The sequence below is a fragment of the Branchiostoma floridae genome, unplaced genomic scaffold (genome assembly GCF_000003815.2).
Source record: "Branchiostoma floridae strain S238N-H82 unplaced genomic scaffold, Bfl_VNyyK Sc7u5tJ_1454, whole genome shotgun sequence".
NCBI classification, from domain to species: domain Eukaryota; kingdom Metazoa; phylum Chordata; class Leptocardii; order Amphioxiformes; family Branchiostomatidae; genus Branchiostoma; species Branchiostoma floridae.
In genome coordinates this window covers 25447-38284 of record NW_023365721.1, presented here as the reverse complement: position 1 = coordinate 38284, position 12838 = coordinate 25447, and the positions used below count along the sequence as shown (strand labels likewise).

The 12838-nt window shown below is 46.8% G+C and overlaps 1 protein-coding gene across 5 annotated transcripts; it reads left to right on the top strand.

The window, feature by feature from the left end:
- Nucleotides 1–51: 51 nt before the first annotated feature.
- On the top strand, nt 52–7868 carry LOC118407742 (protein FAM71B-like; the record flags this gene model as incomplete). 5 transcript variants are annotated; one of them, XR_004830178.1, is given in 5 exon segments in its annotated part: nt 52–120; nt 1698–1854; nt 5552–6049; nt 6198–6589; nt 6627–7868. XR_004830178.1 is itself a non-coding variant. In XM_035808260.1 (5 exon segments), coding segments are annotated over 4 exon segments (1055 nt in total), but the record flags the coding sequence as incomplete, so codon positions are not given.
- Between the last annotated feature and the right edge of the window lie 4970 nt (nt 7869–12838).

Genomic DNA, 12838 nt, shown 5'->3' with positions numbered 1-12838 from the left:
ATAATTTTATTTTATTTATTCAGACTTTTTTTTACCCTGTTTTCCTCCCAGCCACGAGATATGGAAGAAAGCAGTCATCCCAGCGCAACAGGCCTCCCCTCTTCCCTTACAGAAGAGAGGGTACGAACATACATTTGTTATAATTTTATCATATAGTTAGATCATACTTGTAACTAGCCATACCCTCCCTCCTCTCTTCCGAACATACATTCGTTATATATTTATATCATACATGTAACTACTGATCATACATGTCATATAGCAACAGGCCTCCCCTCTTCCCTTACAGATGAGAGGGTACGATCATACATTCATATATCATACCTCTTAGCTTTATTATACAGGCCTCCCCTATTCCCTTACAGAAGTACGAGCATACATTTGTTATATCGTACCTCCTAGCTATATCATACGGGCCGCCCTTCCCTTACAGAAGAGAGGGTACGGAACATTCTTACATCATACATCATTTACATGTAGCTTATACCTGTAACTACCCTAAGGCTTGTATAGCTTATGATACCTGTTCTACCCTTGTATAGCTTATAATACCTGTAACTACCCTTAGCTTATAATACCTGTAACTACCCTAAGGCTTGTATAGATTATGATACCTGTTCTACCCTTGTATAGCTTATGATACCTGTAACTACCCTTGTATAGCTTATAATACCTGTAACTACCCTTGTATAGCTTATAATACCTGTAACTACCCTTGTATAGCTTATAATACCTGTAACTACCCTTGTATAGCTTATAATACCTGTTCTACCCTTGTATAGCTTATAATACCTGTTCTACCCTTGTATAGCTTATAATACCTGTAACTATCCTTCTATAGATTATGATACCTGTTCTACCCTTGTATAGCTTATAATACCTGTAACTACCCTTGTATAGCTTATAATACCTGTTCTACCCTTGTATAGCTTATAATATCTGTAACTACCCTTGTATAGCTTATAATACCTGTTCTACCCTTGTATAACTTATAATACCTGTTCTACCCTTGTATAGCTTATAATACCTGTTCTACCCTTGTATAGCTTATAATACCTGTAACTATCCTTCTATAGATTATGATACCTGTTCTACCCTTGTATAGCTTATAATACCTGTAACTACCCTTGTATAGCTTATAATACCTGTTCTACCCTTGTATAGCTTATAATATCTGTAACTACCCTTGTATAGCTTATAATACCTGTAACTACCCTTGTATAGCTTATAATACCTGCTCTGTGCTTGCCTCTGTGCTGTTCTTTAGGTTCTGTGTACAGCAGACAGCTCATCTCTGTGCTGTTCTCTGGGTTCTGTAGCCAACAGACAGCTCATCTCTGTGCTGTTCTCTGGGTTCTGTGTACAGCAGACAGCTCATCTCTGTGCTGTTCTTTAGGTTCTGTAGCCCACAGACAGCTCATCTCTGTGCTGTTCTCTAGGTTCTGTGTACAGCATACAGCTCATCTCTGTGCTGTTCTTTAAGTTCTGTGTACAGCAGATAGCTCATCTCTGTGCTGTTCGCTAGGTTCTGTGTACAGCAGACAGCTCACCTCTGTGCTGTTCTCTAGGTTCTGTGTACAGCAGACAGCTCACCTCTGTGCTGTTCTCTGGGTTCTGTGTACAGCAGACAGCTCATCTCTGTGCTGTTCTCTAGGTTCTGTGTACAGCAGACAGCTCATCTCTGTGCTGTTCTCTAGGTTCTTTGGCCAGCAGACAGCGGGGATCTGCCCAGAATCTGCAGCAGGAAAAAGCAGCTCTGCAGAACATCGCTGTGAACCAAGGTCGCCCCTCCTCCACCGGACTGCTGCTGTCCAGGTTCCAGCAGCAGCAGGAGGTCAGCAGGAACAGGTCAAGGTCAGTGCTGTACTGTCAGTTTCCTTGGTAACCTGTTCTGTACTGTTCTTTTCCCTAGGTAACCTGTTCTGTACTGTCAGTTGCCTTGGTAACCTGTTCTGTCCTGTGCAGTTCCCTAGGTAACCTGTTCTGCCCTGTGCAGTTCCCTAGGTAACCTGTTCTGTATTGTGCAGTTCCCTAGGTAACCTGTTCTGCCCTGTGCAGTTCCCTAGGTAACCTGTTCTGTATTGTGCAGTTCCCTAGGTAACCTGTTCTGCCCTGTGCAGTTCCCTAGGTAACCTGTTCTGCCCTGTGCAGTTCCCTAGGTAACCTGTTCTGTATTGTGCAGTTCCCTAGGTAACCTGCTCTGTCCTGTGCAGTTCCCTAGGTAACCTGCTCTGTCCTGTGCAGTTCCCTAGGTAACCTGTTCTGTCTTGTACAGTTCCTAGGCAACCTGCTCTGTCCTGTGCAGTTCCCTAGGTAACCTGTCCTGTGCAGTTCCCTAGGTAACCTGCTCTGTCCTGTGCAGTTCCCTAGGTAACCTGCTCTGTCCTGTGCAGTTCCCTAGGTAACCTGTCCTGTGCAGTTCCCTAGGTAACCTGCTCTGTCCTGTGCAGTTTCCTAGGTAACCTGCTCTGTACTGTGCAGTTCCCTAGGTAACCTGTTCTGCCCTTGTCCTGTGCAGTTCCCTAGGTAACCTGCTGTGTCCTGTGCAGTTCCCTAGGTAACCTGTTCTGTTCTGTGCAGTTCCCTAGGTAACCTGCTCTGTTCTGTGCAGTTCCCTAGGTAACCTGCTCTGTCCTGTGCAGTTCCCTAGGTAACCTGTCCTGTGCAGTTCCCTAGGTAACCTGTTCTGTTCTGTGCAGTTTCCTAGGTAACCTGCTCTGTCCTGTGCAGTTCCCTAGGTAACCTGTCCTGTGCAGTTCCCTAGGTAACCTGCTCTGTCCTGTGCAGTTCCCTAGGTAACCTGTCCTGTGCAGTTCCCTAGGTAACCTGCTCTGTTCTGTGCAGTTCCCTAGGTAACCTGCTCTGTCCTGTGCAGTTCCCTAGGTAACCTGTCCTGTGCAGTTCCCTAGGTAACCTGTTCTGTCCTGTGCAGTTCCCTAGGTAACCTCCTCTGTCCTGTGCAGTTCCCTAGGTAACCTGTTCTGTCCTGTGCAGTTCCCTAGGTAACCTGCTGTGTCCTGTGCAGTTCCCTAGGTAACCTGTTCTGTTCTGTGCAGTTCCCTAGGTAACCTGCTCTGTTCTGTGCAGTTCCCTAGGTAACCTGCTCTGTCCTGTGCAGTTCCCTAGGTAACCTGTCCTGTGCAGTTCCCTAGGTAACCTGTTCTGTTCTGTGCAGTTTCCTAGGTAACCTGCTCTGTCCTGTGCAGTTCCCTAGGTAACCTGTCCTGTGCAGTTCCCTAGGTAACCTGCTCTGTCCTGTGCAGTTCCCTAGGTAACCTGTCCTGTGCAGTTCCCTAGGTAACCTGCTCTGTCCTGTGCAGTTCCCTAGGTAACCTGTCCTGTGCAGTTCCCTAGGTAACCTGCTGGGTGCTGTGCAGTTCCCTAGGTAACCTGCTCTGTCCTGTGCAGTTCCCTAGGTAACCTGTTCTGTCCTGTGCAGTTTCCTAGGTAACCTGCTCTGTCCTGTGCAGTTCCCTAGGTAACCTGTTCTGCCCTGTGCAGTTCCCTAGGTAACCTGTCCTGTGCAGTTCCCTAGGTAACCTGCTGGGTGCTGTGCAGTTCCCTAGGTAACCTGCTCTGTCCTGTGCAGTTCCCTAGGTAACCTGTTCTGCCCTGTGCAGTTCCCTAGGTAACCTGCTGGGTGCTGTGCAGTTCCCTAGGTAACCTGCTCTGTCCTGTGCAGTTCCCTAGGTAACCTGTTCTGTCCTGTGCAGTTTCCTAGGTAACCTGCTCTGTCCTGTGCAGTTCCCTAGGTAACCTGTTCTGCCCTGTGCAGTTCCCTAGGTGACCTGCTCTGTCCTGTGCAGTTCCCTAGGTAACCTGTTCTGTACTGTGCAGTTCCCTAGGTAACCTGCTCTGTCCTGTGCAGTTCCCTAGGTAACCTATTCTGTCCTGTGCAGTTCCCTAGGTAACCTGCTCTGTCTTGTGCAGTTCCTAGGTAACCTGCTCTGTCTTGTACAGTTCCTAGGTAACCTGTTCTGTCTTGTGCAGTTCCCTAGGTAACCTGTTCTGTCTTGTGCAGTTCCTAGGTAACCTGCTCTGTCCTGTGCAGTTCCCTAGGTAACCTGTCCTGTGCAGTTCCCTAGGTAACCTGCTCTGTCCTGTGCAGTTCCCTAGGTAACCTGTCCTGTGCAGTTCCCTAGGTAACCTGCTCTGTTCTGTGCAGTTCCCTAGGTAACCTGCTCTGTCCTGTGCAGTTCCCTAGGTAACCTGTCCTGTGCAGTTCCCTAGGTAACCTGTTCTGTCCTGTGCAGTTCCCTAGGTAACCTCCTCTGTCCTGTGCAGTTCCCTAGGTAACCTGTTCTGTCCTGTGCAGTTCCCTAGGTAACCTGCTGTGTCCTGTGCAGTTCCCTAGGTAACCTGTTCTGTTCTGTGCAGTTCCCTAGGTAACCTGCTCTGTTCTGTGCAGTTCCCTAGGTAACCTGCTCTGTCCTGTGCAGTTCCCTAGGTAACCTGTCCTGTGCAGTTCCCTAGGTAACCTGTTCTGTCCTGTGCAGTTCCCTAGGTAACCTCCTCTGTCCTGTGCAGTTCCCTAGGTAACCTGTTCTGTCCTGTGCAGTTCCCTAGGTAACCTGCTGTGTCCTGTGCAGTTCCCTAGGTAACCTGTTCTGTTCTGTGCAGTTCCCTAGGTAACCTGCTCTGTTCTGTGCAGTTCCCTAGGTAACCTGCTCTGTCCTGTGCAGTTCCCTAGGTAACCTGTCCTGTGCAGTTCCCTAGGTAACCTGTTCTGTTCTGTGCAGTTTCCTAGGTAACCTGCTCTGTCCTGTGCAGTTCCCTAGGTAACCTGTCCTGTGCAGTTCCCTAGGTAACCTGCTCTGTCCTGTGCAGTTCCCTAGGTAACCTGCTCTGTCCTGTGCAGTTCCCTAGGTAACCTGCTCTGTCCTGTGCAGTTCCCTAGGTAACCTGTCCTGTGCAGTTCCCTAGGTAACCTGCTCTGTCCTGTGCAGTTTCCTAGGTAACCTGCTCTGTACTGTGCAGTTCCCTAGGTAACCTGTTCTGCCCTGTGCAGTTCCCTAGGTAACCTGTTCTGTCCTGTGCAGTTCCCTAGGTAACCTGCTCTGTCCTGTGCAGTTCCCTAGGTAACCTGCTCTGTCCTGTGCAGTTCCCTAGGTAACCTGTTCTGTCCTGTGCAGTTCCCTAGGTAACCTGTTGTGTCTTGCACAGTTCCCTAGGTAACCTGCTCTGTCCTGTGCAGTTCCCTAGGTAACCTGTTCTGTCCTGTGCAGTTCCCTAGGTAACCTGTTCTGTCCTGTGCAGTTCCCTAGGTAACCTGTTCTGTCTTGTGCAGTTCCCTAGGTAACCTGTCCTGTGCAGTTCCCTAGGTAACCTGTCCTGTGCAGTTCCCTAGGTAACCTGCTCTGTCCTGTGCAGTTCCCTAGGTAACCTGCTCTGTCCTGTGCAGTTCCCTAGGTAACCTGTTCTGTTCTGTGCAGTTCCCTAGGTAACCTGTTCTGTCTTGTGCAGTTCCCTAGGTAACCTGTTCTGTGCAGTTTCCTAGGTAACCTGCTCTGTCCTGTGCAGTTCCCTAGGTAACCTGTTCTGTTCTGTGCAGTTCCCTAGGTAACCTGCTGGGTGCTGTAGAGCTGAGTGCTGCGGAGGACCGGAGGATGGGAGCCCAGGCCAGCAGGTACAGCAGATATGCCCAGGAGGTCACACAGGGTCGGAGGTCAAGTGCCCAGTCCACTGCAGGGCATGCTGGGCCTACAACAGGGCATGCTGGGTCTACAGCAGGGCATGCTGGGTCTACAACAGGGCATGCTGGGTCTACAACAGGGCATGCTGGGCCTACAACAGGGCATGCTGGGTCTACAGCAGGGCATGCTGGGTCTACAACAGGGCATGCTGGGTCTACAACAGGGCATGCTGGGTCTACAACAGGGCATGCTGGGTCTACAACAGGGCATGCTGGGTCTACAACAGGGCATGTTGGGTCCACAGCAGGGCATGCTGGGTCTGCAGCAGGTTACGTGCCCTACAGGGACATCACCACTCGCAACGGTCACCTGAAGGTGTCACAGCAAACAGCTGCGCTGGACAGGTGGGTGGGCAAGTGAGTTGAATATTTACCAGGTGTGTAACAAGTGTGGAACAATGGACAGGTATGTAACCTGTGTAATTTTCAAATATATCACTTCAGTGATGCATGTTAACTATCCAATCGGTCCATGGCAGACTATGCATTAATTTTGTTTTTATAGGCAAAGAATAGACAACAAAGCTGTTGCATCTAGTGTCCAGCCTCCCTCAGCTAAGCAGGAGCCACCCACAAACCTTGTTGGCTGTTCCAGTACTGGGAGTCCCTCCCTCCAGCAGAGTGATGTGGTTCTGAAGGAAAGGGACCTGAGCTGTTCCAGTACTGGGAGTCCCTCCCCCCAGAAGACTGATGCAGTTCTGAAGGAAAGGGACCTGAGCTACACGCTAACAGCACAGCAAGGTGCCAGGAGGGAGAACAGCTTCTGGAATGTCATGGGAGTTCCAACAAGTCCGCAGGACCGTAAGAAGAATCAAAGAACAAACAACATATGGTAAATGTAAATGTGTTACACGAGCTTCATCATCAACATATGGTGAACAGTTTTACATTAGCTACATCATCAACATATGGTGAACAGTTTTACATGAGCTACATCATCAACATATGGTGAATGGAACTTCAGCTACGTTATCAACAAGTACAACTGTAAAGATTAGCTACATCATCATTACGTACAACTGAGTCAAAGGCAGGCCTGACACTGGTGCCAGTTTAACCAATGGAAATAGAGCTGTACCAGGGACATTGCACATGGGAACCAGTAGAGCTGTACCAGGGACACTCCATATGGAACCAGTAGAGCTGTACCAAGGACATTCCATATGGGAACCAGTAGAGCTGTATCAAGGACATTCCACATGGGAACCAGTAGAGCTCTACCAGGGACATTCTATACGGAAAGCAAGCCTGGCCAATGAGCACCTTGCCATAGCTCATCTGAATGACAATAGTAGATGTAATTGTAGTAGACCTAGTAGTAGTAATAGTAGCAGTAGAAGAAGTAGTAGTATAGCTTTTAGCTCGACCATTTTCATACAGACTCAGCCTTGAGCGCATCTGAAGCCCTGCTAGGAGGTTGCTTTTAGTATACAAACAAAGGCACCAAAGCAACACAATAGTACATTGGAAATTCCGAATGGAATGTTAAGCGTGTCAACGCAGAAATCAGGTATGATTGTTTTGAGAACAAATTTGCCTGGTAGCCTGACTAGAACATTGTTGTTGGGAGAACAAATTTGCCTGACAGCCTGACTAGAACATTGTTGTTGGGAGAACAGATTTGCCTGGCAGTCTGACTAGAACATGGTTGTTGGGAGAACAGATTTGCCTGGCAGCCTGACTAGAACATTGTTGTTGGGAGAACAGATTTGCCTGGCAGCTTGACTATAGAACATGGTTGTTGGGAGAACAGATTTGCCTGGCAGCCTGAATCGAAATTCTTTACTTCTACATTGATAGTCACGTTCACATTTTGCAGTCACAAGAGTTGGACAATGGTTTGTCGTCCTCAAGAACTTTCTTTGCACGATGCTGCTATTTTTGTTTAAAATGTGATGTACATTCATTTTGCAATATGGTGTATGTTGGTTTGTGTCCCCAAAATTCCATACATCGTTGGGATCGTATTTACATGATTTGTTAATGTACGGATGTGTGTATATATAGAACGATATTAGAGGAAAACTTATGTCAGTAAAAAATAATTATATAAAAAAATGTTGTTTTATTTTTACAATGCTTATGAATGTCCTTATTTTACATTTTGTGGTAGTGAACGGCAATTCAGGACAATGAACTCACAATGGAACTATTAAATGAATTTTAGAAGACTGGATTTGTTCCGACGATTATGGTCGTTTCTTGAGTATGTTTTGTGATTAATTGGGATGTCAGGAGGTATAGCATCAGTTCTCGGTCAGTATAGAGGGCACGTCTCTCCACCATTGTGTTAAAGACACGTCAGCAAACCTGCTCACATATCAGCAAACCTGCTCACACACTAGCAAACCTGCTCACACGTTAGCAAACCTGCTCAGATATCAGCAAACCTGCTCACACGTTAGCAAACCTGTTCACACGTCTTCAAACATGCACACACGTCGGCAAACATGCACACACGTCATCAAAGATGCACACACGTCAGCAAACCTGCTCACACGTCAGCAAACCTGCTCACACGTCAGCAAACCTGCTCACACGTCAGCAAACATGCACACACATCAGCAAACCTGCTCACACGTCAGCAAACCTGCTCACACGTCAGCAAACCTGCTCACACGTCAGCAAACATGCACACACATCAGCAAACCTGCTCACACGTCAGCAAACCTGCTCACACGTCAGCAAACCTGCTCACACGTCAGCAAACCTGCTCACACGTCAGCAAACATGCACACACATCAGCAAACCTGCTCACACGTCAGCAAACATGCACACACGTCTTCAAACATGCACACACGTCGGCAAACATGCACACACGTCATCAAAAATGCACACACGTCATCAAAAATGCACACACGTCAGCAAAAATGCACACACGTCAGCAAACCTGCTCACACATCAGCAAACCTCACACGTCAGCAAACATGTAGAAGGGACATTCGATATGGGAACCAGTGGTGCTTATCCAGGGCCATTCCATATGAAACCAGTGGAGCTGTATCCAGGGACATTCCATATAGGAACCAGTAATGCTGTACCAGGGACATTCCATATGGAAACCAGTAATGCTGTACCAGGGACATTCCATATGGAAACCAGTAATGCTGTACCAGGGACATTCCATATAGGAACCAGTAATGCTGTACCAGGGACATTCCATATGAAACCAGTGGAGCTGTATCCAGGGACATTCCATATAGGAACCAGTAATGCTGTACCAGGGACATTCCATATGGAAACCAGTAATGCTGTACCAGGGACATTCCATATGGAAACCAGTAATGCTGTACCAGGGACATTCCATATAGGAACCAGTAATGCTGTACCAGGGACATTCCATATAGGAACCAGTAATGCTGTACCAGGGACATTCCATATAGGAACCAGTAATGCTGTACCAGGGACATTCCATATGGAAACCAGTAATGCTGTACCAGGGACATTCCATATAGGAACCAGTAATGCTGTACCAGGGACATTCCATATAGGAACCAGTAATGCTGTAGTAGTAGTACAAGAAGAAGAAGTGGTATAGCGTTTTGCTCAACCATTTTCATACAACTCATAGCCTCGAGCGCATCTAAAGCCTTGCTAGGAGGTTGCTTATAGTATGCAAACAAAAGCACTGAAGCAACTCAACTGTACGTAGAAAAATCTAAAACCAAAGGCCTGTTAAGCTTGGCAGTAGAAGTCAGGTATGGTTGTAAGGAGAACAAATTTGCCTGGTAGCTTAACTAGAACACGGTTATCGGAAGAACAAATTTGCCTGGCAGCTGAACTATAGAACATGGTTGTTGAGAGAACAGATTTGCCTGGCAGCCTGACTAGAACATGGTTGTTGGGAGAACAGATTTGCCTGGCAGCCTGGCAGTGCTTAAATCTGCACCCCTTTACTTGGATCTGCACCCCTTTGAATGGATCTGCACCCCTTTGAAAGGATCTGCACCCCCTGGAATAGATCAGTACCCCTTTGCCTAGATCTGCACCCCTTTGAATGGATCTGCACCCCTTTGAATGGATCTGCACCCCTTTGAATGGATCTGCACCCAAGGCCGACCCCAGAAAAGTACTTAAGTTAATGTATTGTACAGACTCAAATGTGAAGAATCAAACTGCAACAATACGTACATCAGTGAGACCAGCCGGCAACTAAAGGCAGTTTACAAAGAACATTGCAAACCCAGCGCCGACAGCTACTCCTCTGCCATATCAGCCACCTAAAACACAACCAAGGACACTCCTTCAACCTCCAATCCACCGATATCCTAGACCGCGAACCCCGCTGGTTCGAACGGGGAGTTAAAGAGGCTATATATGAGAGAATTTAAAATTCGACCCTTAACAGGAAAGGGGGCTACGTATGGAGCTTCCGGCACTTGGAACATAGCACCCCCCTCCCCCAACAAGCTCCTGCAACTAAAACAACAGGAGCTAATTGACTTATTTACATTAACTGTGTCAGCTTTTTTTTCCATTGAAATACAAAATTTTCTTAACCTTGACTTTGCCCTACCTTTGTTTGCTGTTGGAATCCAAATTGTCACCAGCTTGACTTGTCTTACAATGTCTCAGATTGGACATCTAAAACTGTCTTTATTCATAGTTAGGGTATAAAAATCCGTTTCTTCCAGATCACTTCAGTGTCACTGACGAAGCATAGTGGATACTATCCGAAACGTCTGACTGCTTCCAAAATCATATCAAGTTGCTTGAGTAACTACTTTTTGGTGTATTATATATATGAACTTTTCGGGTCTTTATCAAATCTTCATCTTTCCTGAGGGAAATCAGCTTCAGTAGTGCACTCAAACTTGTGCATCATTGCTGGAAGAAATCAGCTTAAGTAGTACACTGTCTCAATCATGAGTATCTTTCCTGTTGAAAATTAGCTTCAGCAATGCACTGTTTGAAAAAATGCATTTGTCCCCAGAACTGACTTTTATCTGTGCATTAGAAAGGAACATTAGAAAATGGAAAGTGGTTTGGAAGAAGGAACTAAATGTTCCTATGAATCGAATTTGGCACTAACAAATGTAGCACTGGGTAGAAGTGTTATGTGTATGGCAGGTATAGCTAGTGTAATGAACTTTACTTTTTCAAAATTGCAGAGATGTTAATGTATCTTGCAGATTGTAAGAAAATTTGACTTTTTGTTCTTGAGATTTCTGCTGGTAAAATCTCTGTTCCTTTAAAAGATGTCTATTTTGTAAATACATTAGTAGTACTAGGTTTGTGTTGATGCTTCGACTCTAATGGATTGTATACAATATTGTAAAAGTTCCCTAAAATACATGTTCCAAAAGTGTTCACTTTGTGGATGTTGGTTTTTGGTGTAGTCCCATCCAAGTATGAATGGACTTCATGAAGCGGAAAATGCTTGGAATGTAAATTTGTTGGAGGTGACAGGGACACACCATTACTATTCGTGGGGAATGGGACCACTAAGGCCTGTGAGCTGTGTGCCTGAAGCATTGTTGGAGCATTGTTCTAAATCGCTGGATTTCAGTATGTATATTAAAGAGTCATGATTTCGTACATTCCCAAAATCTTTAAGGATTTTGTGTAGAAATGGGGCAAAGATCATGCGCATTGCCATTGGTATGCAGGGTTTTTGTAAAGGGGGTGCCGATAGGGCAGACATTCATGTTGAAAAGGTCAGCGTTCCCAAAGCTGCACTTGAAAGATTTATCGCTAGAGGTCAGTAATGTATAGCCTTTGTGGTATAACATTTGCAGTGGAAGCCAGATAACTGCCAACACGATGTTCACGCTTTTGGACCTCAGTTATATACCTGCATGAAATACACCCGCTAATGTGGGCTATATTAGTGAAAGACTCTTCTGTGGGGAGGTTGCGTTCCGACCAAGACACAGACAGACACACAGACTCAGGCAGACGGAAACAGACAGACACAGACAGATCAGGGATCGAACTCACAACCTGCCGACAGCAAGGCCAGCGCTCTTCCTACTTGGCCATTACACGGGTTTTTAATGCTAAATAGTATGTATGTGTAAAATGACGAGAAACACAACCGGTTTTATCGTTGTTGAATACCGTTCAGTGTATTTAGATATGACGTTCGAAGGGATACGCCAGTGGCTATGCAATCTCCGTAATTGAGTGACTTCAATACGACTGTCGCAAGTGTCTGGAGCGAGCTGCCATTCGGCGCCACTCAGGTGACCTCAATACGACAGTAATTGCCCCAGGTGCGGCCAAGGTACTGTAGGTTTTGAACCGCTCACACCGCACCATCGCACATGTGGCGGGTTCTTTAACGTGCCCGGGGTATGGCTCTCCCCAGACACGGGACCTCCATTTAACGTCCTATCCGAGGGACGACTCATTTTCACTTGAGTAAAGTGAGGAAAGATTGATGTGATGTAGAGTATTGATTGGCATTTGAATATTACCCATAATATGTGCAAAATCTCTAACTGCCTCAAAGTCGCACAGTCTTCTGCAATGATTCATGCATAAGGTAAATGAATAAGTATTTGGGATGACTTCATATCCAACACTGAAGTAAGAACTAGGACAAACCAACACAGTATTTGTGACAATCCGAAAGCGGCGCTTGAGCTGGTTGGACCACGTCATGAGACTTGCACCAGACAGACCGGCAAACCAAGCCATGCACTGGTCTCCACGGGGTAAGAGACGCAGAGGTCGCCCCAAGATGAACTACAGACAGACCATTGAGAGGGACCTCCAAGCAGTCAACATCAGCTGGAAGGATGTGGGGAGGATAGATGCTGACAGAGCCTGCTGACTGTCAGGTGGGCCGACTAGCTACTCACTCTTTGCAGCCAGGGGCTGAATTGCGAGGAGCTTACAATAGGCGGGGCTAAATCGCAAGGGTCTGGAGCGAGCTGCCATTCGGCGCCACTCAGGTGATCTTAATACGACTGTCGCAAGTGTCTGGAGCGAGCTGCCATTCGGCGCCACTCAGGTGACCTCAATACGACAGTAATTGCCCCAGGTGCGGCCAAGGTACTGTAGGTTTTGAACCGCTTACACCGCACCATCGCACATGTGGCGGGTTCTTTAACGTGCCCGGGGTATGGCTCTCCCCAGACACGGGACCTCCATTTAACGTCCTATCCGAGGGACGACTCATTTTCACTTGAGTAAAGTGAG